The sequence below is a fragment of the Haematobia irritans genome, chromosome 1 (assembly GCF_050003625.1).
Source record: "Haematobia irritans isolate KBUSLIRL chromosome 1, ASM5000362v1, whole genome shotgun sequence".
NCBI lineage: Eukaryota > Metazoa > Arthropoda > Insecta > Diptera > Muscidae > Haematobia > Haematobia irritans.
The window spans coordinates 91,751,014-91,773,549 of record NC_134397.1 but is presented as its reverse complement, the minus strand read 5'-3'; the positions used below and the strand labels follow the sequence as shown (position 1 = coordinate 91,773,549).

General features: G+C 33.2%; 1 protein-coding gene across 2 annotated transcripts in view; it reads left to right on the top strand.

Annotated features, from left to right (window-relative positions):
• LOC142221411 (calcyphosin-like) overlaps window positions 1–21,096 on the top strand; it is a 35,662-nt gene extending 14,566 nt beyond the window's left edge. Inside the window, exons 3-8 of one of the 2 annotated variants that reach the window (XM_075291129.1) lie at window positions 5,877–5,963; window positions 10,698–10,831; window positions 16,542–16,661; window positions 16,845–16,902; window positions 17,007–17,219; window positions 20,898–21,096. In XM_075291129.1, coding sequence (XP_075147244.1) covers window positions 5,877–5,963; window positions 10,698–10,831; window positions 16,542–16,661; window positions 16,845–16,902; window positions 17,007–17,219; window positions 20,898–21,002 — 717 coding nt within the window. In that variant the 3' untranslated portion in view covers window positions 21,003–21,096. The remainder of the gene's footprint in view (window positions 1–5,876; window positions 5,964–10,697; window positions 10,832–16,541; window positions 16,662–16,844; window positions 16,903–17,006; window positions 17,220–20,897) is intronic. The other variant, XM_075291130.1, reaches the window with a different exon arrangement.
• The last annotated feature ends 1,440 nt before the right edge of the window (window positions 21,097–22,536 follow it).

Genomic DNA, 22,536 nt, shown 5'->3' with positions numbered 1-22,536 from the left:
GGAAAATTGTCTAGCTACGCTAATGCATAGTAAAGGGTAATACGGTCAAAATTTGGTCAAGGGAAAATGCGTGTAAATCGGTGAAATCGTTTATTTAAAAAATCAAATTAAATTCCTTTTTCAAGTTCAATTAGTATAAAATTCAGGAAAAATATTCAGTTAGGCTTTCGCTTTTCCAAATCCGAATTGCCGGGCCTCACGCTTGACACCTGCCATCATATTTTGTACAGCCACCTTGTCCACCTTCTTCGCCGCAGAAAGCCAGTTTGCCTTGAACTGCTGCTCGTCCTTAGCAGTTTTTTGGTCTTCTTTAGGTTCCGCTTGACAATAGCCCAGTATTTCTCAATTGGGCGGAGCTCTGGCGTGTTGGGAGGGTTCTTGTCCTTGGGAACCACCTGCACGTTGTTGGCGGCGTACCACTCCATGGCCTTTTTACCGTAATGGCAAGATGCCAAATCCGGCCAAAACAGTACGGAACAACCGTGTTTCTTCAGAAAAGGCAGCAGACGTTTGTTCAAACACTCTTTCACGTAAATTTTTTGGTTGACAGTCCCGGAAGCTATGAAAATGCTGCTTTTCAAGCCACAGGTACAGATGGCTTGCCAAACCAGTTATTTCTTTGCGAACTTTGACAGTTTTATGTGCTTGAAAATATCTGCTACCTTTCCCCTTCCTTTTGCTGTATAAAACTCCTGTCCCGGAAGCTGCTTGTAGTAGGCTTTGACGTAGGTTTCGTCGTCCATTACCACGCAGTCAAACTTCGTCAGCATCGTCGTGTACAGCCTCCGGGATCGCGCTTTGGCCGTCGTATTTTGTTTATCATCGCGAAATGGAGTCACTACCTTCTTGTAAGTCGATAGTCCGGCTCGTTTTTTGGCTCGATGCACGGTTGTAGACGATACACCCAGCTTATTTGCGGCATCTCGGAGAGAAAGGTTAGGCTTTCGCTTGAAACTACCAGGAACTCTCTTTGTCGTCTCAGCGGCTTCCGGTTTTCGATTTCCCCCCGATCCAGACTTCCTGGCTATAGACAAACGTTCCCCAAACACTTTAATTACATTTGTAACGGTTGATTTGGCAACTTTTAGCTTTGCGTGCGAGTAGCTCGGATTTTCGCGATGCGCTAGCAAAATTTTGATACGCTGCTCTTCTTGTTTGGACGGCATTTTGACAACTGAAGAGTGAATTCCAAAATCAAAATAGGAGCAACATTCTAAATGAGGGGTGTTCAGGTTTTTTAACTGCAAAATTGAAAGAAATACGGCAAGTTTATATTGACCAAATTTTGACCACTCTTTATATATACACTGAGAAAAAAGCATGCACGTTTCCAAAGATTTTGTCTTTACTTTACAAATGTTGGTATTGATTCCGAGCCAAAGAAGCGCAGAATACAAGTAAGGATACTTTTAAAACACAATTTTTTTTTAAATTTGGGTTTTGTGTACTTGCTTCTAGGAAGCAAATTTTAAGTTTTCGTTTTTTCAGCTTTTTTTTTTGCTTCACATGCTATCAAAGCCTTTAACAACGAGTTAACAACAACTTTATTTTCCAAATTAAGACTCGACTTCCAGTAAAAATTATGCTATGTTTCAAGTAAAAACGTCTTTAAAATAAAGTGTTGAAAAACATGTGCCATATTTGAACGATTTTTTTGCTACAAAAGACAAAAAATTTAAAGACAATTTCATCAAATTTAAAAAAAATTTCTGAATTATTTAAGTCAAGTTGACATTTTTTCTTTCATGTTATGCTACCCATGTTTAAGTGAAATCACGTAATTATAAGGACAATACGACTTCAGTGAAAAGTTTATCGACTTTTGGACAAGGAAAAAACTTTATACTAGAGAAATGCGTCTGCTATGCTACACTCAAAAAAAGTGAACTCTCTATTTCACTAAAGTCAATTTAACTTTATTTTAGTTCATGGAATTATTATGTTTGGAGAAAGTTTCCTTTACTCTAATAATTTCTTGCGTACGTTAGTTAAATTAACTAAAAAAATTATACACTAATTAAGCATAAAGATTTACTAAATTCGTATTTCTCACAACATAGTTCATTATTTCTTTAAATTTGTAAATTTTACTAGAAATGCGTTCATCATGAACTTCGTATGTCACTAAATACATTCTTGCAATTTTCAACTCCAATTTTTTCCTTCAAACTACAAAATTTTCTTTAACATGTGAAAAAAACTTAATTATGTCTAATAAATTTTCTTGAATTTGTCGAAAAATATTTACTTATTTTTGTGATATCGGCGTGATGCAAGCGTTTGTAATACTGTTTAGTTAAAATTTTCCAAAAATATTTAAAATTAACCACAAGTTTTCTTCATGGTGGGTTCACTGTTTTTTCAGTGTAAGCTAAATTTACATTCGTATTTTAAATAAATCTTTGACCTCACTACAATATTTTTTTTCTTCAGTGTAGTAAATGTACAACAAAATTAAGTAACTTAACCTAATCTAACCTAAGTATTTCAATTAGAATATTAAACATTTTGAAAACAAAAAAGTTAAAAAAACATTAAAAATTAGTAAATTAAAAAAAATAGATGTGAATAAGTATAGATATTAATGCAAAGATTGTAATTAGTTTTTAATTATTCTTTGAATAAAAATCAACTTTCGAGTGTTGTGGATGGTTTGGATATCATTAGGTAATTGGTTCCAGAGACGTATGTGATCTATGGGGATTCTGACATATATTCCTGTCCGTGGTAGATCTGCAGATTTTTTTTAAATGTTTGAGAATTTATTCCAAAAACAAACAAAAAAAATTAACAGACTGATTAAAAGTAGAATTGCCACAGTTAACCACTTCTTTTTCCATCCTTATGGTAATATACGGATACCGCGACGAAAAAACGACTTTTTTACTCAATCCACGAATCCACCCAATTTTTTTGTTTTTCTTGCACGAATGCATGATGCTAGGTCATGTGCAGGGTGTCCAAATAACCGTTTTTTTGCTTTTCGTTTTATCTAAAAGTCCCAATTTTTTAAAACCGATATATCGTTTTTTATTTTCCTCGAACCCAGTTAAAATCGAAAAATAGAAAGTAACGAAAATTAGTTACATTCCTTTTATTCTGAAAAGCAAAGAATTATTAACAATTCACTGTAATAAAATGGACATTTTAAAACAAACTAAGGATGATTAACTCATGCTATGTTTCCAGTATAGGTAGAAAAATGATAGAACAATTTAATGCCGTTATGGTGGTCCCTTTGCAGGTGATATTTTGGCTTAGTTTTTATGAAAATATTCGTTTGCTGATGGTAGATGTCGGACTATCCGTCTTTAGTGAATTGAATATACTGAAAGAAAATGTCTTATCTTTTCTGAGCGGCGAAATTGTCGTAAAGGGAGTTGTGTAGTAAAATATTACTTTGTCCTACTTAGTGAAAGCGTGTTGGGGTAGTCTGATGCTTATCATCTTTAGTTCCTCTTTTAAACAAGTACGACTTTCGGAAGAAACATATGACAAACTACACACAAAAAAAAATCTTTCCTCCCAAACGAAATTTTAGACAAACAAAGATCGTTTCTCATATGCATTTCGCTGTAAGGAAGTTTATTTGGAAGAAAAATGTATACGTTTTGTGATAAACGTTTATTCTTTTCCAGGATGTAAAAACAATTTCATAAAGACTAACTCAAAAACACAATCTATTTTGGCTAATTGCATTTTCCCTCACAACTTTCTCACTTCCACAAGGATTTTTAGTTCTTAGCACATTTTTCTGTAATACAAACAATGTAGAAGAAATTATTCAATTTTATAATTTTTGAAATTTTACCTTTCGCCTGGACGGAGAATCGAACCGAGGACCATACATTTTGTAATACAACACACTATCCACTGTTATAGCCATCAATAGAAAAATATCGTTATAAGTTATATTTATATAGTATAGCTTGTGGCGCCCACGAGCCGATTAAATAAATTTTATTGAACAGAAACATACATTTATTTGGGCACCGTGGAGCAGTGGTTGGTACGTCCGTCTTACATACCAAGGATCCTGAGTTCGATCCCTGCTTCGACCGAACACCAAAAAGGTTTTTTTATTTTTATTTTTTTACATATATTACAGATATGTTCGGAAGATTCCGAAAAGGTGTTCAACATTACATACTACTGTATTAAATTTTTACTATGAAACTGTAAAGTGTGTCTTATTAAAGACTTAAATTCAGAAAAGATCATTGGTTGATATAAACGAAATGGACTGTGGTGTTGTTTCAAAAATATTTTTTTATTGAAAAAATAAAAGTGTTGTAACGAACGAATTTTTTTTGGTGATAAAAGTTTAAAATTTTCGAAGAGATTCAAAAAACTCTAACAAAAGAAAAACCTTTTCGGTACCCGTTTTCCAAATGTTTTTTCTTTGCGTGTAGAAATAAATTTCATTGAAATACAGCAAACCTTTTAATCGATGGTCAAAACAGGTTTTCGCGATTAACTGAAAATGTTTTCATTATTCCGTTTCGGTTTGTGTACGAAGGGAGGCGTTGGAGTCCTACCGTAGGACCTCTCCAGATATTGTGGCCGTTTATCACACAATGCTCGGCACAAACGTATCAATTGAGTTCAACACAAAGCTCCTGTGATCATTAACCTAACATATGGATATTCGGTTATGCCGTCAGGCATGACAGGTTTAACGAAATGATTTTTTTTTTACATTAGATTGTCGCAGTGGATCCATTTTTCATCACCAGCAACGATACGATGCAAAAAACCCCTTCTTCTCTTCCAGCTGATCCCAAGCTTCCCGTAAATGCTGGTTTGTGGGCACAAATATGTCATATCGCTGATTTCGCTCCTAAGAGTTCAAACGCGTCCATTGCTAATGGTTCCAACGTGAGTTAGGAAAATGTTCCTTACTCATGAGTTATTGCAGCGAGCCATTCGATTTGTTGTGAATCCCGAGGTTTTTCGTGAATCATGCAAATTGTAGGGATTTTTGTGTCGTGCCGTGTCCCGAAAATGTTCGTGAATCACGACAATTGTCGTGAATCGTGTGCGAACGTGCGTAAGTATAATTTTCCATTTCGAGAATGTGCGTGAGTGTGAATTCCAACCCACATGTCGTGCGTGAGTATAAATATTTCTTCGTGAATGTGCGTTTCACTCCGCATACACCTCAATTTCAGATCTAGATGTAGTATTACTATATCATCAAACTTTTCAATGGTAGTGTTCAAATTCGATTGAAGGTATGTTAGTACAAGGTATAAATAGAGATTCATAAATATACTCATATTATGTCTTAATATGCAATTTTTTACCATCGACACAAGTCTGGTTTAATTGACAAAATTAGGTTGCTAATATTTAGAGCAGTACTGTATATGTAATCCATAGATTAAATATCCAATATACTAAGCAGTACTCTTTATAACGACACATATACTAATTTGAGTAAAAATTTATTAAGTAGTGTTGCCGAAAAACAAAATATGTATGTATATACATATCCAAATTATGATTCATGGCATATTCTGTGTGTATGGATAGCTATCCACACATCTCACTCTAATTAATGTGAAACATTCAGACACTGATTACTGATTGCAATATAAACATTTGGCAACCCTTCACAGAGGGGAGCCAACACAACAACACAAACGAATGTATGTCACAACAGGCACATCCACCATCCACCTTGTCACAGGTCGTATGACTTTGAATTGATTATGACGAAGACAATATTCACTCGTACATATCAACAAAGCCATCAACCCACTTAGCGTAAATAGACATACCATCGCATTCCATACATTCATGCACACATACCTAACTATACAATACTCTCTCAGGCGCCCCTATTGACTAATTCTATGTCATCTCTTTAATAGAGTAAGGGATGGGCTCCCAAGCTTTCATTGATTCTAATGTTTTTACTAATGTCATGCCGTCAATCGTTACAAGCTAAATCAATAAACGTAAGTATAAATGCTCAAGTATTCACTCACCCACATGCTAAGTAAACGCAATGAATGAATTCAATATCCATATGAGCGAACCCACACAAAATCAACTGAACAAATGACATGTCACAGATTGTAATTAAACAAATTTTGTTGTCTCATCATATTTAAATGTAGTTATAGTAAAATTAAAAAAAAACATTATTAAGACTTTTTTGTCTCCCTACATGCTAAAGGTATAATATGTAAAAGTAGAAAATTTGAATAGACAATTTACTTTGTTAGATTGATACTATGCCAAATGGAACTGTTATTTTTGTCAAAAGTATCATAAATCCACAGAAATGTTCTATTAATAATAACTGGTTTCAATCTTTTTTTCAAAAATAATCAAAACGTATGTACTTAGACATTATTAACTTTCGAATAAAAGAACAATGCAGAGTTTATTATATTAAAGGAAAGCGAGCATGATGTCATTAGTTTGAGCAAAAGAATTGAGGATTTATTTCCCTAAACGGTTCGTACATGTATAGAAAGTCAATCAAATAAATAATTTTAAAATAACACTTTGAATATTTCACAGTAACTTATTTCTGTCATATTGAATTTGGATATTCGAGAAAAATCAACATAAAACTTTCCGAATGGTAGGGGCGTGTGTAAAATCAAATTTTGTTTACAAACCATATATATCTATGACGTTGTTACTGTTTCCAAAAGAATTAAACAATCTCTCCTTACACTAGAAGTAAACAATGTTATGATAAAATAAAGGTTCTGCAAGTGCATTTTGTAAGAAGAAACAAAAAATTTAATCACCTAATCAAACATATTCCAGGCGATAATAAGTTTTATCTGCGTAAAAATTTGTCTACGAGGAATATTCGCCGTCATTTCACGTGTTATTCTAACAAGGGCCACATTATATACCCTTATATACTAAGTATAAATCCCTGAGTCGCAGATGCAAAAGTTCATTTTTAACCGTGAAAATTAATACGGCCATTTGTTGTGGAACAACTATTTCTACTATTTAGGATCCATGAAAATATGCAAGGTAAACTAAAAAAAGTGAAAATGTAGGTTAATCTATTCGTTTAATTAATTAATTAATTAATTAGTTATTCAATTAGTAATTAAAAATTTCGACTTAAACTGTATGATAAAGGAAATAAACACAAAGTAATAACACTAGTTTACACTGAAAATGTACATTTGATGAGAGGTAACTTATGTATTTTGATCTGCTGAATTAAAAAACAAGTAAGTAAAGTAGAAAGTCGGGCGGGGCCGACTATATCATACCCTAAACCACCATTACATAATTACTAATCATAAGCATTTGTGGGGTAACATATAGGTCTGGGAGATAAACCGCAGTTACATATTTAAGAAAATTAAGGGGTACATGTCTATGGGTGCTTTGTGTCAATCTGACTATAGCTCATAGTCAATGTTACCAGGGAAAATGTTCGGTTTTCCCTACAAGGACAAAAAAGTTTCGTACTTTCCCATACATTCCCAAACAATTTTTCCTACTATATTTTTCGTTAAATTTAAAAAATTTTACAAAACAAAAATAGTTCTAAGTACTTTATTATCTTAAAACATGAATATGCAACGTATATAACTTACAATATAAATTTGTATTACCACCACGGTTGCCACAGTTGGTAGAATTCTACCCAAATTAGTAACCTTTTTTGTTAAATCTCTATAAAAATAACATTTTGGAAAAAGTTTCTATAAACAAATTTTTGTGAGAAATTTTTCTATAGAAATAAAAGTTTGACAATAAATTCTATAGAAATAAAATTTTGAGAAAAAATTCCACAGAAATAAAATTTTGAGAAAATTTTTTATAGAAACAATATTTTGAAAAAAATTTCTATAGAAATACAATTTTGACAAAATGTTCTATAGAAATAAAATGTTGACAAAATTTCTACAGGAATAAAGTTTACCACACATTATTAAAGATCAAGCCTTGCCGGCTTCTAATTTCCTCCTCTAGAGCCACCAAAATGTAAAAATTATTACAAATTATGTTGAGTGAAAATGTCCTACATTGTGGCCCTACGTCCCTACAAGACGCTAAATATTAGAAAAACCCTACATATAGGGAATTTCCCCTACTTCTAACAACACTGGTGGGTAATAAATCAAAATTTGTAAAAATCGAGCAATATTCTTATGTAAAAGCTACAAGTACGTATAAATACGATCGGCTAGTACATCAAAATTTGAAATTTGACTAACATTGGTTAATAAATAAGAGTATTATGGCCAAATTTGGGAAAATAGAGCGATGCATATATATGGAAGCTATATCTAAATCTGAACCAAATTGCATAATATTTTGCGGGTTTGATTAATACCACAAAAGGTTACCTTGTGCAAGATTTGAGTAAGATCAGTTAAGAAATGTATGGTCAAACATAAGGTTATTAGGGGCGAATTTTTCAAAATCGGGTGATACATATATGGGAGCTATATCTACATCTGAATCGATTTCAATGAAATTTTGCACATATAGTAAGTGCTATAGAAGACTACATTTAGCCAAATTTGGGTCAGATCGGTTGATAAATAAGGGTTTTATGGCCAAATTTAGAAAAATCGGGCGGTACATATATATGGGAGCTATATCTAAATCTGAACCGATTTCGATGATTTTTTGCACATATAGTAAGTGCTATAGAAGACTACATTTAGCCAAATTTGGGTAAGATCGGTTGATAAATAAGGGTTTTGTGGCCAAATTATGGAAAATCGGGCGATACATATATATGGGAGCTATATCTAAATCTGAACCGATTTGGATGAAATTTTGCAGACTTGAAGGGCGACGGAAAAGATTACCTTTTGCCAAATTTGGTGACGATGCGTTTGCAAAAACGCGCAACGTGACCCCATTTGTCGAAATCGGGCGATACATATATATGGGAGCTATATCTAAATTTGATCCGATTTCTTCCAAATTCAATAGCGTTCGTCCTTGTGCCCAAAAAACGCCCTGTACAAAATTTCATCAAAATCGGTTAATAATTGCGACCGGAATCCTGTGAACAACAAATACATGGACAGACGGACGTACGGACGGACGGACGTACGGACGGACACCAAGCGCTAGATCGACTCAGGAGGTGATTCTGAGTCGATCGGTATATATTTTATGGGGTCTAAAATCAATATTTCTGGTAGGCACATTTTTTGGCCGATCAAACTTATTATACCCTGACCACTATTTGGTTTAGGGTATAAAAAGAATGTATGGAACAGTTTTTGAGATATCCCGTTATTTTTAGTTTTTCGCTCTTTTTTCACTAAACAAATTATACCTCGAGTTAGAAATGTCCGATTTTATCGTTGTTGATACTTAAATGAAAGGTTAATGTGGTATCACAATGGACTGAATAGTCTAAGTGAGCCTGAATCTTAATCGGACTGTCACTTTAACCTAACCTAACCTAAATGAAAGGTATTGGGATGATGAACAATCGTTTATAATAGGATCTGTAATAAGTTAAGTGGTTCAAAAAATATCGATGCAAAAAAGCAAATTTTCAAAAAATCGTGTTTTACTGTGACCCTTTTCCTCCGGAAAAGTACAAAAAAAAAACATGTTTGGCAAATTGACGAGTGCAAAATTCCCTAGACTGCAAGATGGTTAGATGGACGATAATTTCAGAACATGGTCCATGGAAGTGATCCAAACAAGCTGTGACTACACCTCAACGACCATACGCTAATCTTAACTTGTTATCGTAAATTAGTCCAAAGTGTTCAGAAAGTTGCAGCTAATAATTTTACTATCCTCAACAGTTTTGTATGGTCCACAAACTGCTGTCACCTAGTACAAAATCATTACAATTTCGCGAATGAGCACAACACTAAGATTGTAAAATACACAAAGCAGCAGAACTTTTATACATCTTAAGGCCAGTATTTGGTTTTCGTGTTGAAAATCAATTTATTTTCGAGATTTGTTTTTCTAAAATTTTAAAGGAGGACAAACATGTCCTGTTATGTTAGGTTTAGCGGTACACTTGTGCTATCACAAAAGTGAACCTCTCTCTTATTAATGAATGCTATTTGGTTCAATGTTTAGCGTTCAGTGTTGCCAGGTGATTTTTGAACCGTCCCCCAAATATTAAGAAAAAATCCGTTTAGATTTTACTCATGGCCAACAATACCATAAAAATACTCTTTCTACCATACTTAAATTTAAAATCGACATTTAAAATCGACACTCAATAATGTTCCCAAGTAAGTTTACCATGATTGAAAAACAAGAGAACATTGAAAGGGAAATTTTGATGTTTGACAAAGGCGGCTACATGGGATGGCATTTAAATTCAACACTTAATTACTATTGTGGTATTATTTAACTCTGTCGTTTGTTGAGTAACATCAATGTTCTGAGAAATAGCAATCAATTAATACTTCATTGTGTGCATTTGGGCTTAATTAATTCAAGTGAGAAGAAATTGTCGCTTATTAACAATAATAATTTAAAATTATTAATTTTTGCATAGTGTGTGTGTGTTCGTTCATGTGTTAAATGCATAAATTTTAACTACATTATGACAATACAATGTTAATAATAAATCCTAGTCTAGAGAGAGAGAGAGTGAGAGAAGCAGCTCCCTCAATTCCTTAATTGTTTATAATTAATAACACTGATTTCATTTCACTCCAACTGACCGCAATTATTATAATATTTTTGTTTTTTTGTTGCTGCAGGATTTCCAACAACTCGAAACTAATACCATCAACAAAGCACTGGAACAATTGTCTGCTGGCAATATGGATCCGTTAACAAAGTTACGTGCATTGTGTCTATCCCGGGGAGCAATTGGCATCAATGGCTTGGGAAGGTAATTTTTAATTTGATTAATTTAATACAGTTATAATATAATGAAACGAACGGAGAGTTATGACAAGTTCATGAAAACTAAATACCAATTTCAGTATACATAGAAAAAATTGAACATTTTTAAATTTGAATATATCGGGTATGTTCTGATATTCGGAATCGCCAATGGCAAAATTTTTGTTTGGCGATAGAAATTTTAAATTTGAATACATAGTTCTCTTTATTAACAAGTTCAAATGCAAATTGAATTTAGGTCCGATAGTATCTCAGTTTTTTTTCTGTCTGTGAACACATTTATGAGATCAAAATCTAGAGCGCAGTTTTACACCTACTGACTTCAAATTTGGCACAAGTATGTGTTTTGGTTCGGAAAAGAATCTTATTGTTTTTTTGTTTGGAAGAAGTCGGTTCTGATTTAGATATAGCTTTAATATATCCTTCGCTCACATACATAGCCCCAGATGCCGGTGTTTTACTCTGATTTGCTTTAAATTTTCCACAAGGAGTACAATTAATAGTATCGCAAAGTGTGACAAATTTCGATGAAATCGGTGCAGGTTTAGATATAGGTCCCACATATATCTTTCGCCCGATTTACACTCATATGACCACAGAGGCCAGAGTTTTACTTCGATATTTTGTACAGGGAATAGAATTAACATTCTACACTGAAAAAATATTGTCGTGAGGCCAAAGATTTCATGTCCTTAAAATACGAATGCAAATTTTGCTTAGCATAGAAGACACATTTCTCTAATGTAAAGTTTTTTTTTTCCTTGTCCAAAAGGTGATAAACTGTTCAATAAAGTCGTATTGTCTTCATAATTAAGTGATTTCACTTAAAAATGGGTATCATTACATGAAAGAAATTTTTTTTGAGGTAAGGTCAACTTGACTTTAATAATTCAGAAAAATTCTTTCAAATTAATGAAATTGTCTTTAAATTCGTTGTCTTTTTGCATCTTGACTACGAAGTAAAAACTCGTTAAAAATAGGACATGTTTTTCAACACTTTATTTTAAAGACGTTTTGTACTTGAAAAATAGAGTAATTTCTACTAGAAGTCGAATCTGAATTTGGAAAATAAAGTTTTTGTTAACTCTTTGATAGCATATGATGAAAAAAGCTGAAAAAACGAAAAATTAAAATTTGCTTCCTAGAAGCAAGTACACCGAAAGAATTCTCTTTGTTAATTTTACGAAGAATTCTTCATTAACTATTCTTCGTGAATTCTTCATTAAAACAACGAATTTTTCATTCATTTTACGAAGAAGATTTTACGAAACGTCTACGAAATATTCTACACTAATTTTTCTTCATAAAAGTTTCGTACTTTTAACGAAATTTTCTTCCAATTTCATGATTTTTTTGAAGAAGTTTTTACGAATTTATGAATATATTACGAAACATTCTGCGTTAAAATGTCTTCATAAAAAGTACGCAACATTTTCTTTAAAATAACGAAGAAGTTTCATTGAAATTGTAAAATTTCCGCTCGCGACATAAAATTGCCTCTGCTGATGTGCTTGAGTGTATTCCGTTATTCTATTTTTTATGCATGTCCATGCTACTTCTCAGTGAAGCAATAAAACTAAAAATTAAGCAAAAACTTAAGATGTAAAGTAGTGATGCAATTTTTCACACTTGTTACTACAACCAAATACAATAAAAAAGTTCTAAAAGTTCGAATATTTTTGAAAAAAAGTACGAAAGTTTTTCATAAAAAGTACGAAACATTTTCATAAAAAGAACGAAATTGTTTCATAAACAGTACGAAGTTTTTTCAGAAAAAGTACGAAGGTTCTTCATAAAAAGTACGATTTTTTTCTTACAAACTACAAAACATTTGGAAGAACTTTTCTTCAGTTGTAAAACAATGACAAATTTCGTACTTTTAACGAAATTTTCGTTCTTTTTACGAAGAAAATTGTTTCGTTGTACACAAAGCCCAAATTTAAAAGAGAATTGTGTCTTAAAAGTATCCATACTTGTATTCTCCGCTTCCTTGGCTCGGAATCAATACCAAAATTGTTAAAGTAAAGACAAAATCTTTAGAACCGCGCATGCTGTTTTTTCAGTGTAGCTATGCCAAATTTTGTAAAAATCGGTTCTGATTTCCAATTTACACTCATATGACCAAAGAGGCTAAACGTTTACTCTGATTTACATGTAATTATGCGCATGGAATAGAACTAATATTCTATCTACACTGAAAAAAAGTATGCCCGGGTCTAAAGATTTTGTCTTTACTCTAAAAATTTTGGTATTGATTCCGAGCCAAAGAAGCGGAGAAAACAAGTAAAGATACTTTTAAGATACAATTCTCTTTTACATTTGGGTTTTGTGTATTGGCTTCTAAGAAACAAATTTTAATTTTTTAGCTATGCCAAATTTTGTAAAAATCGGTTCTGATTTCCAATTTACACTCATATGACCAAAGAGGCTAAACGTTTACTCTGATTTACATGAAATTATGCGCATGGAATAAAACTAATATTCTATCTACACTGAAAAAAAGTATGCCCGGTTCTAAAGATTTTGTCTTTACTCTACAAATTTTGGTATTGATTCCGAGCCAAAGAAGCGGAGAAAACAAGTAAAGATACTTTTAAGACACAATTCTCTTTTACATTTGGGTTTTGTGTACTGGCTTCTAAGAAAAAATTGTAATTTTTCGCTTTTTCAGTTTTTTTCTTCATATGCTATCAAAGCCCTTTAAAAACGAGTTAACTACAACTTTATTTTCCAAATTAAGACTCAATTTCCTGTACAAATTATGCTATTTTTATACCCTCCACCATAGGATGGGGGTATATTAACTTTGTCATTCCGTTTGTAACACATCGAAATATTGATCTAAGACCCCATAAAGTATATATATTCTGGATCGTGGTGAAATTCTGAGTCGATCTAAGCATGTCCGTCCGTCCGTCCGTCTGTCCGTCCGTCCGTCTGTCCGTCTGTCCGGCTGTCCGTCCGTCTGTGGAAATCACGCTAACTTCCGAACGAAACAAGCTATCGACTTGAAACTTGGCACAAGTAGTTGTTATTGATGTAGGTCGGATGGTATTGAAAATGGGTCATATCGGACCACGTTTACGTATAGTCCCCATATAAACCGATCCCCAAATTTGGCTTGGGGAGCCTCCCGGAGCAGCAAAATTCATCCGATCCGGTTGAAATTTGGTACGTGGTCTTAGCATACGGTCTCTTACAACCATGCAAAAATTGGTCCATATCGGTCCATAATTATATATAGCCCCCATATAAACCGATCCCCAGGTTTGACCTCCGGAGCCTCTTGGAGGGGCAAAATTCATCCGATCCGATTGAAATTTGGTACCTGATGTTAGTATATGGCCTCCAACAACCATGCAAAAAATGGTCCATATCGGTCCATAATTATATATAGCTCCCATATAAACCGATCCCCAGATTTGACCACCGGAGCCTCTTGGAGGAGCAAAATTCATCCGATCCGGTTGAAATTTAGTACGTGGTCTTAGTATACGGTTTTTAATAACCATGCAAAAATTGGTCCATATCGGTCCATAATTATATATAGCCCCATATAAACCGATCCCCAGATTTGACCTCCGGAGCCTCTTGGAGGGGCAAAATTCATCCGATCCGGTTGAAATTTGGTACCTGATGTTAGTTTACGGCCTCTAATAACCATGCAAAAATTGGTCCATATCGGTCTATAATTATATATAGCCCCCATATAAACCGATCCCCAGAGTTGACCTCCGGAGCCTCGTGGAAGAGCAAAATTCATCCGATCCAGTTGAAATTTGGTACATGGTGTTAGTATATGGTCTCTAACAACCATGCAAAAATTGGTCCATATCGGTCCATAATTATATATAGTTCCCATATAAACCGTCCCCAGATTTGACGTCCGGAACCTCTTGGAGGAGCAAAAGTCATCCGATACGGTTGAAATTTGGTACATTTTGTCAATATATGGCCTCTAACAGCCATGTAAAAATTGGTCAATATCGGTCTTTAGTTATATATAGCCGATGACTTATTACACAAAAATTGGTCCATATCGCCAAAAATAATCTACCAAAACTTTATTTCCATAGAAAATTTTGTCAAATTTTATTACTATAGAAAGTTTTGTCAAAATTTCATTTCTATAGAAAGTTTTGTCAAAAGTTTATTTCTATACAAATGTTTGTCAAAATTTTATTTCCATAGAAAATTTTGTCAAAATTTTATTTCTATAGAAAATTTTGTAATCTACCAAAACTTTATTTCCATAGAAAATTTTGTCAAATTTTATTACTATAGAAAGTTTTGTTAAAATTTCATTTCTATAGAAAGTTTTGTCAAAAGTTTATTTCTATAGAAATTTATTTCTGTAGAAAATTTTGTCAACATTTTATTTCTATACAAAATTTTGTCAAAATTTTATTTCTATACAAAATTTTGTCAACATTTTATTTCTATAGACATTTTTGTCAACATTTTACTTCCATAGAAAATTTTGTCAACATTTTATTTCTATAGAAAATTTTGTCAAGTTTTTATTTCTATATAAAATTTTGTCAAATTTTTATTTCTATAGAAAATTTTGTCAAAATTTTATTTCTATAGAAAATTTTGTCAAGGTTTCATTTCTATAGAAAATTTTGTCAAAATTTTATTTCTATTGTAAATTTTGTCAAACTAGATTATATACGTATTTAATCGGCCTTTTTTTGTTTAATATATACCCCGTATGGGCTAACTTACAATTTAGAAGACAGTGTTAAAAAGTTTTACGATACCTTGCCATCGGCAAGTGTTATCGCAACCCAAGTAATTCGATTGTGGATGACAGCCTTTAGTAGAAGTTCCTACGCAATCCATGGTGGAGGGTACATAAGATTCGGCCTGGCCGAACTTACGGCCGTATATACTTGTTCAAGTAAAAAACGTCTTTAAAATAAAGTGTTGAAAAACATGTCCTATATGAACGATTTTTTGCTTTGTAGTCAAGATGCAAAAAGACAACAAATTTAAAGACATTTTCATTAAATTTAAAGAATTTTTCTGAATTATTAAAGTCAAGTTGACCTTAGCCCAAACATTTTTTCTTTCATGTTATGATACCAATTTTTAAGTGAAACCACTTAATTATAAGGACAATTTGACCTCACGACAATATTTTTTTCAGTGTATATATGCCAAATGTGTTAATAATCGGTTAAAACTTAGCTTCCACATATACATATATCGGAAATGCAGATCTACAAAGTGGTGCAGGGTATAATATAGACGGCCCCGCCTTAATACAGACTTTTATTAGATTTTTTTAAATAAAATGTTTCAAAATATGTTTCGAAAATATAAATAAAAGTGGAATATATTTCAAGATCATTACAATTATAGTCCTACCTACCTTGTTTTGTTTTATTCGTATACCTATTATGTATAGGTGTATTTAAAGACTTGTTCTTGTGTCAAATAGCTACGACAAAAAAATCGGCATCACCATAACTCATGCACGTCAAAAGTTTGCTATCTAACATTTAAATTGCATTTTCTTAGTTACCGAAGTTGGCATTCAGTTATGCGTGGTACCGCGCACAGCCCATCCCATTCCATCTATGGAGTCACACAAATCATTGACCGATTTCGTATCTGTCGTCTAGAAATAATTGCTGTTACATAGAAATATTTGTCTCATTATCCAATTAATTTTCATTAACTCTCTACAGAATATTCCGTAATATGGACGATGATGGCAGCAAGGCCCTAAATGAGTACGAATTTACAAAAGGCATCAAGGAAACTGGCTTAGAAGTGAGTAATGAGGAGATTAAGCAGCTATTCCGCAGGTAAATAAACAGGATTTTAAACCATGCCATTAATTACATTTCATAAGAAGTAAAATATTATAATTTCGTTTCTTCTTTTTGTTTTACTTGTTCTTGTTTTCTTTACAACTTATTACTTTTCATATCCATGGATTCATTGCCCTTAACTTTTATTGATGTACTTTCGTTGTCGCATCCATTTAGCTTTGACGAGGACGGCAGTGGATCCATTAACATGACTGAATTTCTTCTTAAATTGCGAGTATGTATTCCATGCTATTTGTCGACGCAAATACACTTTGTAATATTTTTTCTCAACTTCTGTTGTTTTTTCTCAATTTCATCATCTGCGGTTGAAACATAAAGCCCCCCATGTCTCAGGCTCGTTTGGCTATGATAGACAAGGCCTTTGCCAAGATGGATAAGACTGGTGATGGAGTTATTACACTGGAGGACTTAAAGAATGTTTATACAGCCCGCGAACATCCCAAATTCAAGAGTGGTGAAAAGACTGAAGATGAAATTCTTACTGATTTCTTGCATAATTTCGAAGGCGGCCGTGGAAATTTGGATGGAAAGGTAATATTTATCACATATGTAATAGAAAGTGTATGAGTAAATTCCGTCTGGCACAGAAACAAGAGTGAACTCTTTTATGGGAAGGATGAATGACTTCGTTCGAAAACTAAATTAAATTGTATTTAATTTTTGCGAGATTCCCACAATGCGTTGTTAATGAGAATTTATCGAGATTTTTTAAATTTAAATTCCTCCCCTCGTAAAACCAAAAATGAACTAAAAGTAAAGAAACACTACACCCATTGGTGCCAAATCATTATCATATTCATTCTGTAGGGTCATTGAAATTTATACCCACGTGTATTTCATAAGATTTTTGGGACATACTTAAGCCCAGCAAAAAAATTGGATGTTGTTCTAAAGGCACAACCTTAAAAGCACTCCTAAAATGTCCTCCCAAAGATGTTCTTTATTTTAACTACACAGGAATTAAATGTTCATACGTCGTTTTTTCATAATTTTAATAGGAAATTTTACATTGTTTTAATTTCACTATAGGATAGGTTATATTAACTTTGTCGTTCCGTTTGTAACACATCGAAATGTTGCTCTAAGACCCCATAAAGTATATATATTGTGGGTCGTGGTAAAATTCTGAGTCGATCTAGCCACGTCCGTCCATCCGTTGAATTCACGCTAACTTCCGAACGAAATAAGCTATCGACTTGAAACAAGTAGTTGTTATAGATGTAGGTCGGATGGTATTGCAAATGGGCCATATCGGGCCACTTTTACACGCAGAGAAGAAACATGATTGTCACTATCATATTCGAAGAGCAAAATAATATTATAGGAGATATTTTTGCGGCGACCATGTAACATTTTCACCTGCAACCATGTTGGCTCAGTGAACATGGTTCTAAGAAAAATATAATTGTCCTCACCTAAAATGTTATTATATTGATAAAAAGAATTTTGTTTGAATCAAAAGACAATGGTCACGTTTTTCTTCCAGTTAAAAGGACGCCACTAGAGAAAAGCAAACACAAATTAAATTTACTTATTTGTTTTTATTTATTTATAAACTAATTTATTGTTTATTTGTATTTATGTCTTGCAAGCAAACATCACATATTTTTATACACCCTATTTTGGTTCAATTTCAACAATAAGTAATCATTCAATTTTTACGTCGTGCCCAACAAACTGTACAAACGCAGACATCATGTAACTGCAAATAAAAATCAATGATACCATATATCAAAATGCAGAACAAACAAGTAAGGAAAGTCTAAAGTCGGGCGGGGCCGACTATATTATACCCTTCACCTATGAACATATGAATCCATACACATATATTCTGTATATCTGAGCAGATCTGTACAGAGTTCTGCAATACTTATATAATTTACATTTAAGTCGGCTAATGCGCTGAGGTGGAACACAATATTCGTAAAAAAATAGAGGAAACATTTAAATATGAACCAATTTTGAGGCAACTTCGCAAAAGTGTATTTATGATTTATAGGTCGATAGATGTGTAATAGAGTAATAGGAAAATTTGAATAATTTTGATAAGTTTTGATAAGTTTCGACTTAGACAGTGGCGATTTGATAAAGAAAATGTAGGTATTTCGGCCAGTTTTGCCTAAATAGGAAAAACATATATATGGAATCCATATCGAAATCTGAACCGATTGCAATCAAATTTCACATAGTTACTATGTTGAATCTACTCCCTGTACAAAATTTCACGTAAATCGGATAACAACTTTGACCTCTGTGGTCATATGACCGAAAATCGGGCGAAAAATATATATGGGAGCTATATCAAAATCTGAACCGATTTCAACCCAAATAAACACGCATATGCAGAACCTTAATTCTACTGCCTGTGCAAAGTTTCAAGTTCAATTCTACTCCCTCTGCAAAATTTCACGTAAATCAGAGTAGCACTTTTGCCTATGTGGGCATATTAGTCCAAATCGGGCGAATGATATATATGGGAGCTATATCTCAATCTGAACCGACTTCAACTAAATTTTGCACAATTAACGATGCTATAAAACGTACTCCTTGTGCAAAATTTCAAGCAACTCAGGGCATAACTCTGGCTTCTGAGGCCATATAAATCCAAATCGGACGAAAGATATATATGGGAGCTATATCTAAATCTGAACCGATTTCAACTAAATTTTGTACAATTAACGATACTATTAAACGTACTCCTTGTACAAAATTTTAATCAAATCAGGCCAAAACTCTGGCTTTTGAAGCCATATAAGTCAAAATCGGACGAAAGATATATAGGGGAGCTATATCTAAATCTGAACCGATTTAAACTAAATTTAGCACAATTAACGATACTATTAAACGTACTCGTTGTGCAAAATTTGAAGCAAATCAGGACAAAACTCTCGCTTTTGGGGCCATATAAGTCCAAATCGGACGAAAGATAAATATGGGAGCTATATATAAATATGAACCGATTTAGCTGATATTTGGCAGTTTTTACGGGACTGACAAAACGTTTAGATGTACAAAATTTGAAGAACGTCGGTTCATAAATACGTGAATTATGATCAGATCGGTGATAACTATATATGACAGCTATATCTAAATCTGAACCGATTTTTTCCAAAATCAATAGCGATTGTCTTCTACCCAAAGAAAGACGTTATGTCAAATTTGAGGACGATCGGACTTAAACTGCGACCTGTACTTTGTGCACAAAATTACATATACAGACAGACGGACGGACAGACAGACAGACGGACATCGCTAAATCGACTCAGAATTTAATTCTAAGCCGATCGGTATACTAAAAGATGGGTCTATGACAATTATTTCTTGGCGTTACATACAAATGCACAAACTTATTATACCCTGTACCACAGTAGTGGTGAAGGGTATAAAAACAGGTACATTTTTATGCTCACATAAAACCACGTGCCACTTATGAGTAAATAAATTAACACAAAACACAGTAATTCCGTATTTACTTATTATACTTTTTTCACTCCAAAAAGGTAAAAAAAATCAAATTTTTTAAGTACAAGCATATAATGTTCATAAACTAGCATAACATGTTTGGGACATATATGTTAATATGTTAGAACATATTATGTTTGGGACATAAAATGTTTGTAAATATAATATGCTTAGATACAAACATATATTAATTTAGAAATAGCCAATAAACATATATGTGTTTAGAAAGAGAAACCTACAGTATGCTGTAAGTAAAATAATGGAAGTAACCAACTGACGCCTTAAAAATATATGCACGCAAAGAAAATTTCATTAAAATTGTTTCACCTAAGGTGAAACATAATATGTTTGAACAATACAAACAATATTTTGTTTGGACCAATCCTGAAAATATGTATGCTTGAGGCAAAATGTGTTTGGGGTATATATTACAGAAGCGATTTGTTGTTTTTTTTTGAGGGTGTACACTCAGGGAAGGAATATGATCACTCCAAACAGGTTTCCAGAACACCATGTTACTTTTTCACAGGAAACATGTAACATTTTTGTCGAAAAATTATTCGTTTTTAGTCAAACATTAGGCAAGTATGTGGATCGTCTATGTCTAACTACAAAAATAACATATTCTAATAAAGCCGATATATCAGGAACTATATTTAAATAGGCTTTAGGGAATATATCATCTTCTTCTACTTTGATACGTAAAATATTATATTAATGTTCCATCTTTCTTAATTATGCTTACAGGTTACAAAAGAGGAATTTATTAACTACTATGCCACTATCAGCGCTTCAATTGACAGTGATGAGTATTTTGAGTTCATGATGGCGAAGGCCTATGCTCTATCTTAAAATTTCCTAACATGTAGCATACCCATTTCTTAATGTATTAATAATTATTACTGATATTTAAACATAAAATAAAATATAATGTGCAATACTAAAATATGTCTAATTGTTTCTCGCATACTTCCAATATTTATTTTAGTATTGGTGTATTTGATTTAATTAAATTATTGTTGTAAGTACACAGAAAAAAATGAATATTTGAATCAAATACAAAAATTGTGATTTCAATTATGTTTGTATTTGATTTTCAGCTTATTACAAAAATCATGAATCCAATTACCCAAATTGTAAGGTAGTTGTAAAATTAATTTCAAATAATGGGATATATGTATTGAGTAGAAAGGTAATTGGAATTTGTCTTGACATTCAAATGAGACTGTAATCAATCGAAATACATTAGTACTTAAAATATTCGACGTTTTTTAATTACGGTCGTAATTGAACTGAGTACAATGTTTATTACATTTTTAGCCTAGGCCAATTACCCTTATAACTGATTTGATTGTGATGGTAATCAATATATTAGCGTAAACCAATTACTATGATAGTTAAGTCCATAGAATACTAATTTTTATATGAAGGTTAGGTTAGGTTAAAGTGACAGCCCGATTAAGATTCAGGCTCACTTAGACTATTCAGTCCATTGTGATACCACATTAACTAAAAGTACCTATTACATATGGGCACTTCTAGTTTCAACCGCTGAACCTTCTTGATTATTTTTCTTTGTTGAACCAACCAGATTGTTCCAAAAATATTAGCAGACTGCTTAAGTTAACGTTTTCCAGATCCGCCAGTAATCTGAAGCTATATGCTCCTAAAAGTTGCTTGCGCTTTACACAAAATGCAGGACACTCACACAAGAGGTGTTTAATTGATTCTTTTTCCTCCGCATCATGACAGCTCATACAATAGTCATTATACTTCGCGCCAATAGTTTTTGCAAAATCTCCTATCAGGCAGCGACCCGTTATAGCAGATATCAGGAGTGATATCTGACGTCTCGAGAACATTAGCATATCTAGTGTGCGGTTTAAGTTGAAATGGGGCCATATTTGCTTGGTGTCGTTACAACCCTTGCAATTCTCCCATCGAACATTTGCCATCATAACAGCCTTCTCACGCAGCATGAGCTTGCAGGTAGCTAGGGGCATACCAACAAATTCTAGTTCCCCTGGAATATGTAAGGTAGTCCCTAGCCTTGCCAACTCATCCGCTTCGCAGTTCCCCGGTATGTTCCTATGGCCAGGCACCCATATTAGGTGAATATTGTACTGCTCAGCCATCTCATTGAGAGATTTGCGGCAATCGATGGCCGTTTTCGAGTTGAGGAACACAGAGTCCAAGGATTTTATTGCAGGTTGACTGTCTGAGTATATATTAATGCCCACATTTTTTGGAACATTACTTCTCAGCCAATTCGCCACCTCTCTTATTGCTAATATTTCAGCCTGAAAAACACTACAGTGATCAGGTAATCTTTTCGCTATTCGAAGTTCCAGATCTTTAGAATATACTCCGAAACCCACTTGGCCAT